Genomic DNA, 15,000 nt, shown 5'->3' with positions numbered 1-15,000 from the left:
TAATATCAGAGTACAGTCAGAGCTGTGTGTGTGTGTGTGTGTGTGTGTGTGAGAGAGAGAGAGAGAGAGAGAGAGAGAGAGAGAGAGAGAGAGAGAGAGAGTGTGTGTGTTATACAATTAAACAGTTAAATCACAAATAAAACAAGCTTAACTTAAAATACATACACACGGCCAAAGACTAAATGTTTCTCCTTCAGTATCTAATAGAGTTTTGTACTGGACAGAGCAGTGTGTGTGTGTGTGTGTGTGTGTGTGTGTCAATCTGTCATCACGACTGTCCTCCTGGTCTGCAGAAGGGTGGAAAGTTTTCCAGATTTCTGGAACGTTCTCCAGGAGAAAAGAGAAAGAGAGAGAGAGGGAGGGATGACAGTTTTCTCACCCACACAGCAAACTAAAGTCCTGTTCCACGTCAGTTCCCATGACAACACTCTCTCTCTCTCTCTCTCTCTCACACACACACACACACAGACACGTTCACACGCTCATCTAAATGTGGACACTGCATAGCCACACTAACCCTAACAGAAAACTGCATCTTTAGCATTTAAAAATCACTCTATTAACTCTGAATCCGAACTCCTGCACGTCCTGCAGATCTGAGCGCAGCGCTGGAGGATTTATAAAGAGCTAATACTCTTGTGTTCACGTCACAGCTCAGGGAAAGCATGATGTGTGTTTTGTTTTTGCCGTCTGTGGCAGGTGTTCGTTACTCAGTGTTTCAGAACGACCGACTTCAGATTTGGAAAACTGCAAACTGGAAACACACAGAGATTCTGTGAGCATGCGGCACACAGAGCAGTTACAGTGGTACTTTAGTACTGTTATAGTTTTTGTTAATATTTCTTGTTCATTTTTTGTCTCCTTGCCATTTTTATTATGTCTATTCATTTTTTTATTCATTATTTTATTTACTTTAAATTTCTTAGTACTTCAGGTTAAACTAAACATAAATGCATGTTGCTAAAATAAAATAAAATATATAATTGTATTTTATTTCAAGTACCAAAAACGTTTATTTTAGTGTTAGTTAACAATCAGTTTAGAGCAAATAAAACGCTTTAATGACTCGTATTAGCTCTACATCACATGATATTAAACATGTTCAGATTTGCTACTGTTCAAAACTTTATAATTAAAAAAACATTAAGAAATTAATACTTTTATTCATCAAGTACACATTAAATTGATCAAAAGTGACCGTAAAGACATTTATAATCTTAAAAAAGATTTCTATTTCAAATAAATGCTGTTCTTTTGAACTTTCTGTTCATCTGTGAATCCTGAAAAATACAATGTATCACAGTTTCCACAAAAATATTGTGCAGCACAACTGTGTTCAACATTGATAATAATCAGAAATGTTTCTGGAGCAGCAGATCAGCATATTATACTGATTTCTGAAGATCATGTGACACTGAAGACTGGAGGAATGATGCTGAAAATACAGCTGCGCATCACAGAAATACATTACAGTTTAACAGAGATTCACATAGAAAACAGCCGTTTTAAACTGTAATAATATTTCACTGTTTTTACTGTATTTCTGATCAAATAAATGCAGCCTTAGTGGTTTCTTTCAAAAACATAAAATTGACTTAAATGATAACTTGATGAGTGAGTGAAATGAGTGAAATACATCTCTGATCATTGAGAGGTGATGCTGAACAGGCTGATGACGAGCAAACATTCGCCTGTCTGTCTGTCTGTCCCTGTCTCTCTCTGTCTGTTTGTCTGTCCGTCCGTCTGTCCGTCTGTCCGTCCGTCTGTGTCTGTCTGTCTGTCTGTCTGTCCCTGTCTCTCTCTGTCTGTTTGTCTGTCCGTCCGTCTGTCCGTCTGTCCGTCCGTCTGTGTCTGTCTGTCTGTCTGTCTGTCCCTGTCTCTCTCTGTCTGTTTGTCTGTCCGTCCGTCTGTCCGTCTGTCCGTCCGTCTGTGTCTGTCTGTCTGTCTGTCTGTCCCTGTCTCTCTCTGTCTGTTTGTCTGTCCGTCCGTCCGTCCGTCTGTCCGTCCGTCTGTGTCTGTCTGTCTGTCTGTCTGTCCCTGTCTCTCTCTGTCTGTCCGTCCGTCCGTCTGTCAGTCCGTCTTTCTGTCTGTCTGTCTGTCTGTCTGTCTGTCTGTCTCTCTGTCTGTCTGTCTGTCTCTCTGTCTGTCCCTGTCTGTCTGTCTGTCTGTCTGTCCCTGTCTCTCTCTGTCTGTCTGTCTGTCCGTCTGTCTGTCTGTCCGTCCGTCCGTCTGTCTGTCTGTCCGTCTCTCTGTCTGTCTGTCTCTGTCTGTCCCTGTCTCTCTCTGTCTGTTTGTCTGTCCGTCCGTCCGTCCATCTGTCTGTCTGTCTGTCTGTCTGTCTGTCTGTCCCTGTCTCTCTCTGTCTGTTTGTCTGTCCGTCTGTCTGTGTCTGTCTGTCTGTCTGTCCCTGTCTCTCTCTCTGTCTGTCTGTTTGTCTGTCCGTCCATCCGTCCATCTGTCTGTCTGTCTGTCTGTCTGTCTGTCTGTCCATCTGTCTGTCTGTCCCTGTCTCTCTCTGTCTGTCTGTCTGTCTGTCTGTCTGTCTGTCTCTGTTTTTCAGTCTATCCTTCTCTGTCTGTCTGTCCCTGTCTCTCTCTGTCTGTCTGTCTGTCTGTCCCTCTGTCTGTCTGTCTCTGTCTGTCTGTCTTTCAGTCTGTCCGTCTCTGTCTCTCTCTCTCTGTCTGTCTGTCTCTCTTTGTCTGTCTGTCTGTCCCTGTCTCTCTCTGTCTGTCTGTCTGTCTGTCTGTCTCTGTCTTTCAGTCTATCCATCTCTGTCTGTCTGTCCCTGTCTCTCTCTGTCCGTCTGTCTGTGTCTGTCTGTCTGTTCCTGTCTGTCTGTCTGTCTGTCTCTGTTTTTCAGTCTATCCATCTCTGTCTGTCTGTCCCTGTCTCTCTCTGTCCGTCTGTCTGTGTCTGTTTGTCTGTCCGTCCATCTGTCTGTCTGTCTGTCTGTCTGTCCATCTGTCTGTCTCTGTCTGTCTGTCCCTGTCTCTCTCTGTCTGTCTGTCTGTGTCTGTTTGTCTGTCCGTCTATCTGTCTGTCTGTCTGTCTGTCTGTCCATCTGTCTGTCTCTGTCTGTCTGTCCCTGTCTCTCTCTGTCCGTCTGTCTGTGTCTGTCTGTCTGTTCCTGTCTGTCTGTCTGTCTGTCTCTGTTTTTCAGTCTATCCATCTCTGTCTGTCTGTCCCTGTCTCTCTCTGTCCGTCTGTCTGTGTCTGTCTGTCTGTTCCTGTCTGTCTGTCTGTCTGTCTCTGTTTTTCAGTCTATCCATCTCTGTCTGTCTGTCCCTGTCTCTCTCTGTCTGTCCCTGTCTCTCTCTGTCTGTCTGTCCCTGTCTCTCTGTCTGTCTGTCTGTCTGTCTCTGTCTGTCTTTCAGTCTGTCCATCTCTGTCTCTCTCTGTCTGTCTGTCTCTCTTTGTCTGTCTGTCTGTCCCTGTCTCTCTCTGTCTGTCTGTCTGTCTGTCTCTGTCTGTCTTTCAGTCTGTCCATCTCTGTCTCTCTCTGTCTGTCTGTCTCTCTCTCTCTCTCTCTGTCTGTCTGTCTGTCTGTCTCTGTCTGTCTTTCAGTCTGTCCATCTCTGTCTCTCTCTGTCTGTCTGTCTCTCTCTCTCTCTCTCTGTCTGTCTGTCTGTCTGTCTCTGTCTGTCTTTCAGTCTGTCCATCTCTGTCTCTCTCTGTCTGTCTGTCTCTCTCTCTCTCTCTCTGTCTGTCTGTCTGTCTGTCTCTGTCTGTCTTTCAGTCTGTCCATCTCTGTCTCTCTCTGTCTGTCTGTCTCTCTCTCTCTCTCTCTGTCTGTCTGTCTGTCTGTCTCTGTCTGTCTTTCAGTCTGTCCATCTCTGTCTCTCTCTGTCTGTCTGTCTCTCTCTCTCTCTCTCTGTCTGTCTGTCTGTCTGTCTCTGTCTGTCTTTCAGTCTGTCCATCTCTGTCTCTCTCTGTCTGTCTGTCTCTCTCTCTCTCTCTCTGTCTGTCTGTCTGTCTGTCTCTGTCTGTCTTTCAGTCTGTCCATCTCTGTCTCTCTCTGTCTGTCTGTCTCTCTCTCTCTCTCTCTGTCTGTCTGTCTGTCTGTCTCTGTCTGTCTTTCAGTCTGTCCATCTCTGTCTCTCTCTGTCTGTCTGTCTCTCTCTCTCTCTCTCTGTCTGTCTGTCTGTCTGTCTCTGTCTGTCTTTCAGTCTGTCCATCTCTGTCTCTCTCTGTCTGTCTGTCTCTCTCTCTCTGTCTGTCTGTCCTTTATGTTTGCTCTGTGATGTAAATGTATTTTTTTCTCATGCTAATGTCTGATGAAAGCGCAGTGTTTCTGATGAATGGCTTTACTCTGCACACCTGCACACATCTAATGGCATTCAGGTGTTCACGTCTCTATTATCCCGCGCGGCTCTTTTGTTTCTGACCTGTAGCTCTGATCAATGAGGGTTAAATGTGTTTTTTCCTCTCTGAACGTTACTGCGCCCAAAATAACCGCAATCAAAGGAGTCGTCTCTTTCAATTGTGCAATTATCGCACGACATCGAATGCATTTCAATGTGCTTCTGGTGCCCGTGTGTGTGTGTGTGTGTGTGTGTGAGGCATTAATAGTGAGCCGATATTGTGTGTGTGGGTTGAAAAAATGCCTGAGATGACAAAATGCATGTAAAGTTTCAATTCTACACTCTTATCTGCTACGTCTACAGGGAATTCACACACAAACACACAATTTTCTAGTCTTTTCCATAGTAATATGCTGCTCAGTTCAAGCGTGACTGATTATCCGAGATAAAACGCAAATATTCAAGCCATTTTCACTGTGTTTCCGTGGTAACTGACAGGCTGCTATTTCAGGGCTTTCGAATCTTAAGATTGAATTTGTGAATGATTCACTCGTGTGGTTCACAAAAACTTCTTCTTTAGGAGTGAAAGTGATGTACTTCTGAATATTTTTGTGGAGAGTTAAAAAAAATCACAGATCATTCCTAAAGAAACTGCAAGACATTGAATTAAATGTGAACTTTTGAAGTAGAAAGCTGTGGAAAGACTGAAAATGTGCCTCCAATAATCAAATTTTTTTACACTGTAACTGAAATAAGTTTAAGTACTAAAATTTCACTAAAACTGAAATACCAAAATAATTAAAGCTAAATAGAAACATTTTTTAAAAACGAAGAAAAATGTCAGAAGCACATCAAATTACTAAAGTTTTCTGGCCATTTAAATAAAGCAGAACAATACAAAACTTTTAAAAAAATGTATGAAAAAAATTGAAATGTTGCCTTGGCAACTACACACAAAAAAATTGGTGTAGGATTTACTTTGACACAATTTTCATGCAGAAACTGCTTGTAAATTTCACAAATAATTACAAAAAACACATTAAATTAAACATGACATTTCGAAGAAGAAAGACTGAAGAGCTACTCCAAAAGCCTTTGGTTTAAAAACTTCACAAAAAAAACAACAACATATTTTTTTACAGTGTAACTGAAGTTTAAGTTAGTTTCTAAAACTAGTAAAACTTAAAAGATAAAAACACAGTAAAATGCATCAAATTAAATGTGAAATTGTGAAGTAGAAAATCTGAAATACTATTTTCTTCTAGAACATGCTCCAATAATCTTTATTTTGTTTACAACTGTACAAAAACAGTGAAATCCAGGATAAAAGGTTTCTGCAAATAATCCAGAGCGTTTCCTCGTCTGAGCTCATCATCTGGACTCTGAGCTTGGACATTCTTTCCTAATATCTCTGTCTGCACATTGATTAGTTTCTCATCCAAGTGTTATTGGGGGATCATCAGGGAACAGTCATTAATGTGCCACGTGTCCTCATGACGTAATTCTGATATAATTAACAGAACACTGACTCACATCACTGATTTTACTCAGTACAATATATGTACATTTACTCAGAAATATAACTATTATAATTAAATTCTATATTATACATTGGTAATTATGATATTACATATAAATATATAAATACAAATTATAATAATATTTTATATTTTATATTATTATGTTTTCTGAATTATTTATTGAATATATAAATTGGCATTAATACTGTTAAATTCTATATTTTAGATTAGTAATTATGATATCACATATAAATATATAATTGCAAATTATTATTATATTTTATATATTTAATATAATATAATACTGTTAATAAAATAATATTAAAATTGTAAATGTTTAATTGTTTAAATATCATAGGTTACCTATATCTATATTAAAAATGTAATATATAAACTGGTATTAATACTGTTAATAATAAAATACTGTTTTAATTTTGAATATTTGTTTAATTGTTGATTGTTATTAATAAATAATAAATATAACTATTATAATTTAATTAAATATTATACCATATAAATTATAATATTACATACTATAAATATATAATTATAAATTATTATAATATAATATATTATAATAATATATTAATTTTAAATGTTTCATTATCAAAATGTTGTAAGTTAATCAATAAATGATAAATATAACTATTATAATTAAATTAAATATTATACTTCATAAATTATATTACATACTATAAATATATAATTAGAAATTATTATAATATATTATAAACTATATATTGAATATAGAAATCAGTTTTGATACTGTAAATAATAAAATCATATTTTTAAATGTTTCATTTTCAAAATGTCATAAATTAATTAATAACTTATAAATATAACTATTATAATTAAATTATATATTATACACTAGATACAATAAATACATAAAAATAAATTAAATATAATATAGATTAAATATTGAAAATATAAATTAGTAATTCATATTAAATTGCGTTAATGGGTTTTTAATACGTGAAAAAATATACATTTTACAATAAATTCTTTATGAAAAGAAATATAAGTCCTGAGACACAAATGCCAATGTTTCCTGATGCATCTGCTGATGTGAGACGCACAAGCCTTGTGCACGTATAAAAGCAAAACTGTGCAGATCTGGACCTTCCTCATGCCTCAGAAACACTTTACATGTGAGAGACACACGAGAGAGCGACTGCAGAGCTGAAGTGCTGCTGAAGACGGACGGATCAGAAGCTGAGAGGGTCGCCGCTCAAGAACATCTGCTTATCTACAGAAACCCAGCCCGCTTTAATGAGTCCCACTCGAGCAGCTCCGGCAAAAATAACCACATCTTTACATTTCCAATAGAAAAGGTGAGTGATGTTTGCAAAACTTTCTGAGCCGGCTCTAATAAGTTACGGTTCCATATATATATCAATGATGTAATGATCAACCGGCTGCCATCCGGATCTGGTTTCCCCGGGTAACCTGAAATAAAACTGTCAATCACTGCAAGCAGCCAATTAACTAGAGAGGGGGAGGAGTCTCACTTCAGAGGGAGGCGGGTGCTGTGGATTTGATTGACAGCTTGACATCAGAGCCTTCCGCAGAATGGAAATGTGAGGTCAGGATGAGAGATAACGATGTGCTCATTTTTAGACTCGCCATTGAAAGTTTCGGTTGACTCACACACATACTTATACTGAAAAACGGCTTCGGTTTTCGTCAACCCTGAACCTTTCTATTGCAGAAAGCCACAAACGTATGATATAGAGAGAGAGAGATACGGGAGCAGAGGTCGCACGTGATTCAGCGAGAGGAGAGAAAGCAAAGCGCTGGATTCTGACATTTCTCACAGCACAGGAATCAGTCGGTTCATCAGAAGAGACTGACGGGACACGAGGCGTTCAGACACATCGACAGCTCATTTGATATAAAACAGCGGCTAACACCTCAGACAGACCACTGGCAACACACACACACACACACACACACACACAAGAGCTCTCGCAGAACAACCAGATCCAGCCACTGCATTCCTCACAAGAAATATTCACTGTACTCTTCTTTCACTTTCAAACGTGGTGTGTGTTTTGTACATACATATGTTGTCTTTTGTGCAGATAACAGTGTTATTATAGCATCAATATCAGCTTTTATTCATATTTTGAATTAGGTTTTATTTTTATATTTTAATTTTAGTAACATTTTTAGTCATTTAATGACTTGATGAGATTTTTAAAAAAATTAAAATGTCTATAATTTTTATTAATTTTAAGTTCAGTTATAGTTTTAGTCATTGTAGTACATCAAGTTAAACTAAACAAAAATAGAAAATGTTGCCTTGGCAACTAACTAACTAAAATAAAATAAGTTTTAAGTTTTATTTATAGTAACATTTTTTTTAGTTAACTAATAATGCTGCGACATACAGTATTTTGTCTTGTTATAATTATAGTTTTAATTTAAATTTTATAGTAACAAGATTATCTATGGTTTTAGTTCTAATTTTTAAATAAATCATCTTATCTCTATCAATATTATTATTATTATTAATGTTGTTTTGTGTACTGGGAGCTTCACTGAGAGAAATCTGTTGAACATTGTTTTATTAAATTTTTTTATATAAAATTAAAAAATGTTTTTATAGTATTTGTTTATAGTAGCAACATTTTCTATGGTTTTAGATAACTATAACAATATTTTAATCTTTAAATAAATCCTTTATTATTACAGTATATCATCTTATCTCTATCATTATTATTATTATTATTATTATCAATAATAATACTAATTTAGTTTTGTTTACTGGGAGCTTCACTAAAAGAAATCTGTTGAGCATTTTTATTTTATTTTTCGTTTTTTTATTTTATTTTATATAAAATAAAATAAAAATGTTTTATAGTATTTGTTTATAGTAACAACATTTTTTATGGTTTGGGATTTAGTTAACTATAACAGCCCTGCTCCATACATTATTTTTATATATTGGTTATTATATATTATTATATTGTCATTATTATTATTAATGCTGTTTTGTGTACTATAAGTTTTACCAAGACAAACCTGTTGTGTGTGTGTAAGCCAGTAAAGCTCATTCTGATTCTGCTTTTCTTCAAGGAATAATGGTATGGTATTTAATATTTTAAATGCCCCCTTTTTTGAACTATAACTATGCTTTAATTTTTTTAATTTTATTATAATTATTGTTATTTTTAAACCTCATCCCGCCTCCATCCCAAAGAGCTGATGCTTTCTACGCAATGAAAGGCTGATAAACAAAATATGTTAATTCTTTGTGCTTTTATAATGACATTAGCATAAGCCCCGCCCCTTACCTGAGCTTGCCCTCTGACTGCACCTCATGGGGCGGATCCTCACATCGCAGCCGAGACTCCGCCTCCAACAGGTACACGAACACACACTCCTGCAAAACACCAGCGAGAACAACAGCTGAGTCCCTAGAGTCGTGTCAGGCACTGGATTATGTGCGGTCAGAAACACGAGCACCTGTCGAGAGCTGGGACCCGTCCGCAGTCTCTCAGCCTGTCATCCTGGCCTCCGTGAGGTTAATCAATGCAAAGTACCTTCGTCACGCCACAGGCTTCGTTAATCGCCGTGCTGACAGAGTGGTGCAACCCTAATTAGTCTCCGTTACCGTGGCGATCGGATCCTGCGGGGGGACCGGATTGGTCCTGTTAATTTGTCAGAAATGTCAAGGGAAGTTTTTTGACATGATTCCTTGACTTCAGTTCAGCTCTGTTATAAACCCTAGTGAGCGTCTCGCTGTCTACTTAGGCAGCTGTCTTGTAAGGCAGCATGTGAAAGGAACCTAACAAGCGATGCTGAACAAAAATAACTTAGTGTGAAGCGAACTTGACTCTTTTTAATGTGATGCAAAGCCATAATCACGCATAAAATGATACAATCGTCTATTTTTAATTAAACTACTATTTATCCATCATTTTATTTATATGATATTTATTTAATCTAGTCCACCTTCTTCGTTTTTTCCTTTCTTTGAGTTGAGTTAAAGGGACTGTTCATCATTTACTCACCCTCGTGTTGTTTGCTTCAAACCTGTGTGAACATAAAGAAAGATTTTTTTGCAAGACGGTTGACGGTAGCCATTGACTTCCATAGTGTTTTTTTCTCTACTATGGAAGTCAATGGCTACCAGCAGCTGTTGTTCTTTAAAATATCTTCTTTTGTGTTCAACAGAAGAAAGAAATTCACACAGGTTTTGGAGAGTAAATGAAGACAGCGTTTTCAGTTTTGGGTGAACTATCCTTGCATTCTGGGATTGTGCTTTCTGCTAAAGATAGCCTGCTTGTGATGTAAACAAAGAAGTTCTTGCATATCGTTTAAAGAATAGTTCAGCCAAAAATGAAAATGTGTTCACTCTCAGGACATCATAGATGTGGATGAGTTTGTTTCTTCATCAGGTTTGGAGGAATGTAGCACTGCATCAGTGTCTCAGCAATGGATGCTCTGCAGTGAATGGGTGCCGTCAGAATGAGAGTCCAAACAGCTGATAAAAACATCACAATAATCCACAGCACTCCAGTCCATCAGTTAACATCTGGAGAAGACAAAAGCTGAAACACATCCAGCATTAAGATGCTTTTAACTAAAATACCATAGAGTTCATAATCCATAATAACTCTTCCTCCAGTGAAAAAGTGTTCTGGTCTGAATCAGGAGAGAAATCTGCACAGATCAAGCAGCGTTTAAACAGCTCTAAACTTTAACACTTTTGTCTTCTCCAGATGTTAACTGATGGACTGGAGTGCTGTGGATTATTGTGATGTTTTTATCAGCTGTTTGGACTCTCATTCTGACGGCACCCATTCACTGCAGAGCATCCATTGCTGAGACACTGATGCAGTGCTACATTTCTACAAATCTGATGAAGACACAAACTCATCCTGATCTCGGATGACTTGAGAGTGAACAGATTTTCAGCACATTTTCATCAGCTAGGCTGAACTATTCCTTTAATGTGCCACATTCGAATGTGTGAATTAGATTTGCTGCGGTGGAGAAAATCAGCGAATAACTGAAACGCAAATCTACTTTATATTTTAAACTATTTTCTTTCAGAGCGTTCGGCAGAGAGCTTGTATTGTATGATAAACAAACTTGGAGCAGACGTTTGCCGGAATGCTATTTCTGCAGAGGATCACAAATCTGCAGAAATAAATCTGGATAATTCAGAACATGAAACAGAAAGAGCCGCTGAGATCAAACACGATGAAGCCGTTAACATGCTCGAACGCTCATGCTCTATAATACTGATCCAACTTCATTTATTTATGAATATTAAAGACATAACAGGCCATTAACTACATTAAATTATGCTTCAATGACACATGAAAAATGTCATAAATACAGCATTAAATATGAAATAGAACTCAAAGATTACTGAGTGTGTGTGATGCAGTCAACTCCTGTTTGAGGCGTCCTTGAAAAAAAAGTCCTCGTTGGAAAATAATCAATAAAAGAAACAGCACTCAGATATGACTGGGTCAGTGCGTGTGTGTGTGTGTGGAGTGAGTGTGTGTGTGTGTGTGTTTTCGGCACTCAAAACACTCCTGAGACTCCAGCAAATGTAACATCAATAAACCCTTCAGGAGAATGCATTTTCCTCTCTCTCTCTGAAAAGACGCTCAGAATGCTGATGAAGTCCGGAGCGGCGAAACCTCTGGGTGAATCAGAATGAGATCTGACCCTGCCGTCTCACAGTACACACACCCAACATCTGATCAGACGGAGCTGAATGATTTCTCCACTGTGAAATCAAATGATCATGTGCTTCCCGTCGGTTCATATTCCACGCACAAACTCTTATTGAACGCAGAGAGAAAACCCAGCCTGGAAAGCGTTTCATTGACCTGGAGGGAGATGTTGATTTCGTAGTAGAGCGAAGGGTGTGTTGAACATAGAAAACATGCTTTTTGAAAACTGAAAAACTAGATATCAAATCAATCAGCAGAATGAAGTTTGAAGCCGACTCAGTGTTTGTTTGTGTGTGTGTGTGTGTGTGTGTGTGTGCGTGCATGCGTGCGTTTCATACCATGTCTGGCAGGACGACTCTGAGCACATCTTTGATGGTCGTCTGAAGGCTGTTGACGTCAACAATGGAGGCCAACTGCAGCAATGCATCCTGGGAAAATAAAAACACAGTCACAGATAAATATAAACAAACAAAAAAATAAATAAATCATTTATATTGTCAGCACACCATCCGAAGGGTCAAATGAATCCTCTGGAAACATAACTATGATGAGTTTAACCCCGAGCTTCCGGAAATGTCACACCATTAAGGAAATGAATGTTGTCGTTAATGTTGTCGTCTCCTGTTTTCTGTCTTTGAAGCTTCTAGCACATGGATGATCACTCATCTCTCTTTGAAGCTGTTAGGGGGGTTTGACCTTTGACCCCCAGCACGCTGACCCCATAAGCACGGCTCATTAGCGCATCCACTTAACCCGGGAAATCAATAACGGGAAGAGCCATTAACCAGCGACAGGAGCGAGACACAGAGAGAGAAACGCTTTTAGCAAATAAGCATTGAATGCATCAGTGGGTTCAATGTTGCGAACTAATTAACTAAAGTTAACGATGCTACAGACTTGACAGTCATCCAGGCATTACTCTTCCTGTAATGTTAATTGTTTCCAAAAAGTGGCCTCAGGTCACATCAGATTCATTTCAGCAAATCAGTTGCTTTATTTTATTTTAAACTAAATGACTCACAGATTAATTTGAATCTACTCGACTCACAAATGATTCAAACTGAGTTTGTTGTCAAGCACAAACATAGACAGCACACACTAACATTAGTGAAAAACAGCCCTTTTTTCAGACTAGATTAATGAGTTGTATTAGTAGCTAGTTTAAATTATGAGGAGCTTGTAGAAGGTTTATCATCATAAACTAAAACCATAAAACATTTATATTACATGAAATAAAATAAAATAAATGTTATCTGAAATAATGTTTTAAAAGTCAGTTTTTTTTTACTTTAACTTGAAGTACTAGAAGAACTAAAATAAATCATGTTTTTTTTATAAATAAATATATAATAAATTATTTAAAATGTATTTCTAAATAAATAAATAAAAACATAACTAAAAGTAAATAAACTACAATGAATAAATAAAAACGATGTAGTCATAGTCATATTTATTAAAATAATAATAATAATAATCAAAAAAACTACTAAATTACTAAACGTTTAATTAAATTTTAATTGAAAATAGGAAACAAAACTAAAATCTAGTTTAAAATATGAACAAAAACCAGTGGTGGACAGTAACGGAGTAGCTTTACTTCGTTACTGTACTTAAGTACATTTTTCAAGTATCTGTACTTTACTGGAGTCATTTTAATTTGAGTAACTTTTGCTTTTACTTCACTACATTCCAAAGCATAAGATCGTACTTTTTACTTCACTACATTTCATAAAACATATAGTTACTCCTTATAATATATCACGTGCTCCGAGACGCAGAAGCGGTGTCTGATTCAAGAACGAACTGATTCTTTTCAATTAACCTTTTAAATCGGTTCGTAAATCGCACCAAACGATTAATTCACGAATGAGAATGAACCGATTGCAGCTGTTCTCGAGTCGACAACCCACCGATTCACATGATCCGTTTAGTGCGAGTCTCCAGTGAACTGAATTCACAAGTAAGAACTGCGCGCGACTGATGCTGCTAAAAGTAAGTTACTAATGTCGAATTTTAGGATTAATTATTGTAACTGAAAATCATATTTAGGTCAAAACTGTCAGTTGTTTGTGCACTAAATCTGCTGTAAAGGGTGATCTGTTTAAGCCCACTGAAATGCTTGAATGCAGACACATCAACATCTGTGTCTCTGTTTTAGGTTTAAAAAAAAACGAAATATTAAAAATAACACAGACTAAATAAAATAACTAATGCGCGTTCATATTCCCCGCTGCCATAACGTTAACAGTTTTATTAAAATGCTACGCATTTCGCCCTATGCAACGTCTGTTTTTATATTGTTTATCAACAGTATACATTTTTCTATTGTTTGGATTAACTAGCCGAGTAGACAGATATGAATGTTTATTTATCATAACCATACTGAAAATAAGTAAATATTGTTAGCTGATGCTAACTGTCTAGCTAACCAGCTTGCTGGTGCTAAGTTGAGGTGATTTTTAGATATAAAGTCCATATATTTTTATTCAACCACCTAGATAGATTACATCTGGGGAAAGAAAGGATGTGATGTTCAGAACATGGTAACTACAGTAATTATCACAGTGGGAAGTGATGCCCTCTGGGGGCATTTGGCCAGGGGTGTTTTACACCACAGATGAGGTTTGAGAAGAAAAAACATCGTTATGAAAATATAATTATATTTTCCTTAAAATGTTCTTCCTAACTTCAGCCCTTATTCTCATGTCATATAACTGTGATGTTCTGCAAAACAACAAGCTTTAAACACTTGTTTCTTGCTGGTGAGATTACTCCTTATAATATATCACGTGCTCCGAGACGCAGAAGCGGTGTCTGATTCAAGAACGAACTGATTCTTTTCAATTAACCTTTTAAATCGGTTCGTAAATCGCACCAAACGATTAATTCACGAATGAGAATGAACCGATTGCAGCTGTTCTCGAGTCGACAACCCACCGATTCACATGATCCGTTTAGTGCGAGTCTCCAGTGAACTGAATTCACAAGTAAGAACTGCGCGCGACTGATGCTGCTAAAAGTAAGTTACTAATGTCGAATTTTAGGATTAATTATTGTAACTGAAAATCATATTTAGGTCAAAACTGTCAGTTGTTTGTGCACTAAATCTGCTGTAAAGGGTGATCTGTTTAAGCCCACTGAAATGCTTGAATGCAGACACATCAACATCTGTGTCTCTGTTTTAGGTTTAAAAAAAAACGAAATATTAAAAATAACACAGACTAAATAAAATAACTAATGCGCGTTCATATTCCCCGCTGCCATAACGTTAACAGTTTTATTAAAATGCTACGCATTTCGCCCTATGCGACGTCTGTTTTTATATTGTTTATCAACAGTATACATTTTTCTATTGTTTGGATTAACTAGCCGAGTAGACAGATATGAATGTTTATTTATCATAACCATACTGAAAATAAGTAAATATTGTTAGCTGATGCTAACTGTCTAGCTAACGAGCTTGCTGGTGCTAAATTGAGG

At 37.1% G+C, this 15,000-nt stretch overlaps 1 protein-coding gene across 1 annotated transcript in view; it reads right to left on the bottom strand.

The window, feature by feature from the left end:
* LOC107570564 (cGMP-dependent 3',5'-cyclic phosphodiesterase-like) overlaps positions 1-15,000 on the bottom strand; it is a 115,091-nt gene that overhangs the window by 51,656 nt on the left and 48,435 nt on the right. Inside the window, exons 2-3 of the mRNA XM_016256796.1 lie at positions 11,859-11,948; positions 9,121-9,209 (exon numbers count right to left, since the gene is read on the bottom strand). Coding sequence (XP_016112282.1) covers positions 9,121-9,209; positions 11,859-11,948 — 179 coding nt within the window. The remainder of the gene's footprint in view (positions 1-9,120; positions 9,210-11,858; positions 11,949-15,000) is intronic.

This window comes from Sinocyclocheilus grahami, unplaced genomic scaffold (assembly GCF_001515645.1).
Source record: "Sinocyclocheilus grahami isolate Dianchi unplaced genomic scaffold, SAMN03320097.WGS_v1.1 scaffold1478.1, whole genome shotgun sequence".
Taxonomy (NCBI): Eukaryota; Metazoa; Chordata; class Actinopteri; order Cypriniformes; family Cyprinidae; genus Sinocyclocheilus; species Sinocyclocheilus grahami.
This window is presented reverse-complemented; position numbering and strand designations above follow the sequence as displayed.